Genomic DNA, 6,991 nt, shown 5'->3' on the forward strand with positions numbered 1-6,991 from the left:
TTTTGGATTATCAAAAAAAAAAAGTTGATAATGAAGTTTATTAAAAAGATTTAGAAAAATTAAATTTCACATGCTCACCATAACTCGTCAATTCAGATTCAAATCTTTATGAGTTTTAAATTGAAACTGATTAAAAACGAGTATTCAAACACATTCTCAATCTCATTAGGATTGTTTACGAGTTGGATTGAGTCAAATTTGATCAAATTCAATACCGAACCCAATAAATAGTATCTTTATCAATAAATTGGATTGAAATGGATTCACGGATCATCTACTAAATATAATTTTTAAAATAAAAATGAAATATCATTTCAATTCACATATTTATTTTATATAAATATTAAAAAATCATAAAGTTTTAGTATTTAATTTAATGTATCATTTAATACCTAAAAGCTCTTTCACAATGTGAATCAACTCCAAAAACAAATGCAAATTGGATAAAATATCATTTATTTCTCTTTCAATAAAGAAATTTGATCTCTCAAATTTGATATAAGTTTAAATTTTTACCATTAATAAAAACTATAATTTTATTAAAAACTGATAGAGTAACGATTTTGCTAGATTGTTAATAAAATAATAGAATGAAAATAACCAAACATGTCAATGGGTTGAATACGTGGATTCGCAAATTTAAAATTTCAAACTCGTTATCCAAACCAAATATTAATGAGTTTGAATGAATTGGTTTGAGTCAGATCCGTTATAAAATCTTCCTCCCTCGTGTTAAATGATATGAATTGACCACTATGCTTCTCTTCCAAACATTCCATGTCCAACAAAACAATAATGTTTTAACATTTATTATTATAATTATTTACACAAGACCTTTATCTTTATTTCCCTCTCTTTAACTACTTTTACTTTATTTGCAAGACCAAAAATATTGAACCACTGTATACAACATTCAGCTACAGAACACTACTAGATCTCACTTCACACTTCACAATAAAACCAAACAACAACAACTCTTCTCCACTTTGCTGACTACGGTCAGCCTTTGTTCCACTGCCCGTCACAAACCATAAAGCTAAACCAACTGCCCGTTGCCCTTTTTCTCACAACCTAAGATTGTTGTTTTAATTATTTAATAAAGCTCTTATATATGTTCTCTTTTACTGCACTTTTTTCTGTTCAAATTCGTTACTTTGTTTTCTATTTGTTGTTACATAGAACAACGAGATTGCTTTCTCTTTCTATCTCTAACCTTACTGCATTGTCTTCTTCTACTTATTGCTTCAGAATCTCTTCTCACTTCCATGCATTAATATTCATAAAGTCTTGTTCTTTCTTGCAAATGAACTTGTTCTTGTTTCTTAGCTGAAAATATTCGTAACTTGTTTGGGAGGTGTATATGAAGTAGAGGTGTCAAAATGGGAGATGAAAGTTCAAAGAAAACGAAGGTTTTTGTTAATTGTTATTGTTATTTGGTTATGGAAATGAAATTCAATGTTTTTGTTTGATGGGTTTGTGTATTGTGAGGTGTTGATTTTGTGTCTGTATGATGTTTGATGAAATAGCTCTCGTGGTCAAAGAAGATGGTGAGGAAGTTTTTTAATATCAAGAGCAAATGTGAAGATTCTCAAGGTGATGATGTTGTTTATGGAGGTTGGTGTTTTTGTTTTTCTTCAAAACTCTAAACTCGCTTTGCAATAGTGATCAGTTTCAACAATTTTCGAAATGAAATCAGTTACTGTTGTTGTTTCATTTGGTGAATTGAAGGTTGTAACACTGTTTTTCTTTTTTCTGCAGGAAGTGAGGTTGAATATGGAAGCAGGAATAGCTTCTCTGAGAGAGAGCCATGCACAATCAAAAAGAGCAAAACAGGTTAAAAGAATCAGTCAAAACCGTTTCTTGAACTAGGATGCCCTTTTGAAGTTCTTGATAGTAATATATCATTTAAATGCTGACATTTTTGCATTGCTATGAACAGAGAAGTTTAGTAGGAACAGCAGTCAGGTTAGGCGAGGAAGAATGAATCTCGACCATCCTCGAATTATCGATGTGCAGAACTATAGGTATACTACTTCTCCGATTCTACCTTTTTTGGCAAGAAAAGATAAAGGTTTTGTTCTGTTTCTCATGAATTGTGTGAATATTGAGCAGCATTTTTGTAGCTACATGGAATGTAGCTGGAAGATCCCCACCAAGTAATTTGAATGTAGATGATTGGCTTCATTCCTCACCACCAGCTGACATTTATGTTCTTGGGTAAGAATTGTTGCTTGTCGGTATATGTAGTCTTCAATCGAAGTTGACATTAACTTTTCGGTTAAATATGTTTTTAGTCTTTATAATTATCTCGAATTTTGCTTTTAGTCAATCTCTACAAATTACAAAAAAAATAAAATATTTAAGGCTTAACTGTTTTACCAATGATATATTTTTCTATTCTACCTGTTTCTTACAGATTTCAAGAGGTAGTTCCATTGAACGCCGGTAATATCCTAGGGGCAGAGGACAATGGCCCTGCCAAAAAATGGCTGGCTCTTATCAGAAAGACTTTAAACAATCTTCCTGGAACAAGTGGAAGTAGTGGATGTTATACACCATCTCCAATTCCTCAGCCAGTTGTAGAGCTGAACGCAGATTTCGAGGGATCAGCTAGGCAGAAGAATTCGTCTTTCTTCCACAGACGGTCGTTCCAGACGGCTTCAAGTGGTTGGGGAATGGACAATGATCCTTCAAATGTTCAGCCGCAAGTGGATCGAAGATACAGTGTATGCGACCGTGTAATTTTCGGTAACAGGCCTAGTGACTTCGATCCTAGTTTAAGATGGGGTTATAGGCCTAGTGACTATTCAAGGGCAAGTGACTATTCGAGACCGAGTGATTATTCAAGATGGGGTTCATCTGATGATGATAATGGCCTTGTGGATTCACCAAGTACAGTCTTATTTTCACCAATGTCAACTAATGGTGGATCTGCCTCTAATGAAGATGGATATAGCATGCCGGGACATTCAAGGTACTGCCTTGTTGCAAGTAAGCAAATGGTGGGAATATACCTTACCGTATGGGTAAAAGGAGAACTCAAAGATCATGTTCGAAACATGAAAGTATCGTGTGTTGGCAGAGGATTGATGGGTTATCTCGGAAATAAGGTGAGTTTTAGCTTATTATGACTCGTGACAATCCTGACTCTTGTTTTTACATTTGACTACTAAATTTACGGAGAATATGATGGTCACTTGTGTGATGATTGGCTTAAATGAGAATTATTTTGGTTGGATTTTGCAGGGATCCATCTCAATAAGTATGTCTGTGCATGAAACAAGCTTTTGCTTTATATGTAGTCATTTAACCTCAGGACAGAAAGAGGGTGATGAACTAAGAAGAAATTCTGATGTATTGGAAATTCTTAAAAAGACTAGGTTTCCTCGTGTTCATGGCGTGGACAACGAGAAATCTCCTCAGACAATCCTCGAGCATGAGTAAGAATGAATAACTAATGCTTAATTAAGCTCCTGTGAATAACCTATTGAATAACTACTTAATTAGAATGGTTTTTATTTTTTATTGTCTTCTCATTTGCATATTCTCATTTTAAATTCATTAATGTAGTCGAATCATATGGCTTGGAGATTTGAATTATCGGATCGCTCTCTCCTACCGATCTGCGAAGGCACTTGTTGAGATGCAAAATTGGAGAGCGTTGTTAGAAAATGATCAAGTATGTCTTTAAACTCATCAATAATCCCATGTTTATTGTTTTCCTCCAATGTAAAATTTTGTAACAAACTTAACAAGCCTTAACTATTGACACACCTGACAGTTGAGAATAGAGCAAAAAAGAGGTCGCGCGTTTGTGGGATGGAACGAAGGGAAGATATATTTTCCTCCAACATACAAGTATTCAACTAATTCAGATCGATATTCGGGAGATGATATGCACCCCAAGGAGAAAAGGAGAACACCTGCATGGTAAGATTTCTTAGAATTTGGATTAAGCTTAATTCAACTCTACAAAAGCGGCTCATAAACACATTTTTCAGACCTTATTTGATTAAATGTTAAACTCTTAACAAGATTATCACATAGCTCAATACAAATTTAGAAGAAATTCACTATAAATGCTAAAAGTCAATTGTATACCATGGAAAAAATATATGTTACAAAATGAAGTATGTTTCATGATATATGATATATTTTGGATAAATGGTTACAACTTATGCTGACATGAATATTTTTTGTTTCATAGGTGTGACCGTATTTTATGGTACGGCGAAGGTCTCCATCAGTTATCTTATGTTCGCGGGGAATCAAGATTTTCAGACCATAGACCAGTTTATGGAATATTTTGGGCTGAGGTTGAGTCAACTCATGGAAAATTGAAGAAAAGTATGAGTTGTTCTGGTTCCAGAATTGAGGTGGATGAACTTATGCCATATTCCGGGGGATATACTGAGCTAAACTTTTTCTAAAGATATGGAAGGCCGAACAAGAAACGTGTCCATCCATAATCAAGTACTTTATCTATTCCTTTCACACTCTCATAATCATGCTTGTAAGATAGTGGAACTTAAGCCTCTTAGAGTTTGTTTTTTTTCCTTCTTTTTCTTTGTATAAGCTCATTCAAATACAACATTCAAATAGAAAAATAAAAGACTATGTGCAGAACCCTAGGAAAACTTGACCCTTCCCCAAAAAGGGGGCCTAAATGTTTCCTTATGATATTGATGGTTAGACCAAAAGTACAAAATTCTGAGGCTGTAACTGGTTTATATAGAATTGAACACAATAGAATGGAATATTGGATCATACAACCTAAAGAATATTCAAACGTGATCTTTCCCATTAATTAACCTGTTTAAGTTGACTTATTTGAGCCTGTCTACTAATATAAACACTTGTGAGACCGTTTGGAAGAGGTTATGAAAACAACTTATGACATGTCCATCAGCCGTTTTCAACTTACTGCTACAAACTCTACAAGATAGCTTATATGAAAATAGTTTGACTTTATATTAGATTTTGTGATTGTGATAGCTTATACATAAACACTTATTTGATAAATGCTTGTGCTACAAGCAGTTAATTAATTCGTTTTCTGAACAAAGTTATGCATTATTAGATATACAAATTTATTTCATGAATTTGAAAGCCAACATAAACAAGCTATGTTTAAAGTATAGTATGAGAAGTCTATATCTCATTCCCTTCAACTTTGAAGTCCTTTTGTTCGTTTCTTATTGTCATTACAATTATTCTTTTTTACTTGAATTAGAAATCTTACATGCCCCTGTTACTGTTTCAGCAAAATGGTCCCCATTTACCAATAGGGATTTTACTTTGAAGAAATTCTTTCAATGGAGTGAGATAGATAGGGACAACCCATTTCCCACATACCGAAAAAGGTTAGTTTTTTCTTCTCTCTTTCATGCTTTTTTTCTTCTTTGTTCTGCTTTTGCCTCATTTCTTTGTCTAATTTTGCCTTCACTTTATCTTTTTCAGTTTACAATCTCTAGTTTTGGTGCTTTCCCTAACACATGATCAATACAACACATCATCTTGATACCAAATTAACAAACACTCAAAGTTTCCATTTTATCAATCATTAGGTACTACTACTACATTGTTGTTACTATATATTAAATTATTAATGCTAGTTTATGTTTACTTTTAATTAACAACAATAGATAGTACATGCTTACTAATGATCAGAGCTTTTTTTATTGTGCAGGTAGTTGAACAGAAGATTCTTTTTTATTCAAGATTTTTTTAATTGATTTTAGGGAATATTTATGATGACTGAATGAAGGTGGAAGATTGTCAGAATAATCATTTGGGCACTAACTTTATTTAATGTAATGTAAAGAGAATGAGAGTTTTGATGTATAGTGATTGCTGCCACAGTAAAAAAGATATTGAAGTTCATAATTGATTCCAGAAACTCTCTTGTGCTGAGTTCTCTGTCTGTGTCTGCAATCAGCATGATAATTTTTTTACTGATAAAGTTGGTTTTGACATCAAAATCAAATAGGAAAGCACTATTGTTAATTGTTAGAGTCCTCTTATATGTTTTTGGAGGTCAAATTTAACCATATAAAGCTCTATTTAATCATGTTTTAACTGTGGAAAAGTTTTGATCCTATACGGTAATCTGTGTTGCACGTTTTTAAGATAATTTGGGTTTTTCTTTTTACTTATGAGGAACAGTATTTGAGTATTTAACAAAACCAAAAGAGGCATGCAAGTTTGGCGGGGAAAACTGTTGGAAGTTTTAATACAACAGGGCCCTCTCTTCTTTCAAGATATGCTATTTACATACCTTTCAATTGCTGTTGTTTACTTTTGACTAGATGGACCTTAGCTACTTTACCTTAATACCTGTTTTTTTTTTTGGTGTGTGTGTATATTTAGGATCCCTAAGAAAAGTTGAAACATTAACAATTGCAGAAATGGACTAATGCTAAATCATTAGTTGAGTAATAGTTCTATAGGAAGGTAAACTAGTGGTACACATTCCACAATAATTGCCTCACTCTCATTTTTTAAAGTAGATTCATAAAGGTGGTAATCGTAGATAAATGTGATGTGATAATATTATAACTAGAGCTTAGTGTCTATTATGGACTCTGATAGGGAGAATTTAATCTGCCAACTCCACGTCTATGTTGTATCTGATACCTCTTAAACATGTGTTTTTACCATTATATATTTGTATAAAGTTACTATCGTCTATGTTATATCTGATACCTCTATAACATGTATTTTTACCATTATATATTTGTATAAAGTTACTATTTTTTCATAAAGTATGAATACATATTGGAAATTTCAAAATTATATTAGAAATTTTCTGAAAATGTACAAAGATATCGTAATTTCATAAAGAATACCGGCAATTTTTGTTTTCTATGAAAAATATCAGTTTTTCTTTAATTTTTGATATAGATCGTAATTATCATATCGAAAATTTTGAAATCTCAGGTATAGACTAAATATTTTCAGAAATTTTGGAAAATCTGATTGAAATTGAGGT

The 6,991-nt window shown here is 32.5% G+C and overlaps 1 protein-coding gene across 2 annotated transcripts; it reads left to right on the forward strand.

Annotated features, from left to right (window-relative positions):
* Window positions 1-876: 876 nt before the first annotated feature.
* Window positions 877-6,088, forward strand: LOC127091954 (type IV inositol polyphosphate 5-phosphatase 7). 2 transcript variants are annotated; one of them, XM_051030703.1, is made up of 13 exons: window positions 877-1,409; window positions 1,527-1,593; window positions 1,759-1,833; window positions 1,940-2,024; window positions 2,113-2,217; window positions 2,417-3,110; window positions 3,247-3,440; window positions 3,571-3,679; window positions 3,782-3,930; window positions 4,208-4,473; window positions 5,264-5,363; window positions 5,461-5,567; window positions 5,690-6,088. In XM_051030703.1, the coding sequence occupies exons 1-10, from the start codon at window positions 1,380-1,382 to the stop codon at window positions 4,428-4,430; spliced, it is 1,731 nt and encodes a 576-aa protein (XP_050886660.1). In that variant the 5' UTR covers window positions 877-1,379; the 3' UTR covers window positions 4,431-4,473; window positions 5,264-5,363; window positions 5,461-5,567; window positions 5,690-6,088. The 2 variants fall into 2 exon arrangements, with proteins under 2 accessions (XP_050886660.1, XP_050886659.1); XM_051030702.1 differs by having other exon boundaries at window positions 879-1,409; window positions 1,527-1,614.
* The last annotated feature ends 903 nt before the right edge of the window (window positions 6,089-6,991 follow it).

This window comes from Lathyrus oleraceus, chromosome 6, assembly GCF_024323335.1.
Source record: "Lathyrus oleraceus cultivar Zhongwan6 chromosome 6, CAAS_Psat_ZW6_1.0, whole genome shotgun sequence".
Taxonomy (NCBI): domain Eukaryota; kingdom Viridiplantae; phylum Streptophyta; class Magnoliopsida; order Fabales; family Fabaceae; genus Lathyrus; species Lathyrus oleraceus.

Coding starts and splice junctions, on each gene's coding strand:
- LOC127091954 (XM_051030702.1), top strand. CDS start 1,380: ATGGGAGATGAAAGTTCAAAGAAAACGAAG. Junction 1,615..1,758: donor TGATGATGTTGTTTATGGAG/GTTGGTGTTTTT, acceptor TTTTTTCTGCAG/GAAGTGAGGTTGAATATGGA. Junction 3,441..3,570: donor CAGACAATCCTCGAGCATGA/GTAAGAATGAAT, acceptor TCATTAATGTAG/TCGAATCATATGGCTTGGAG.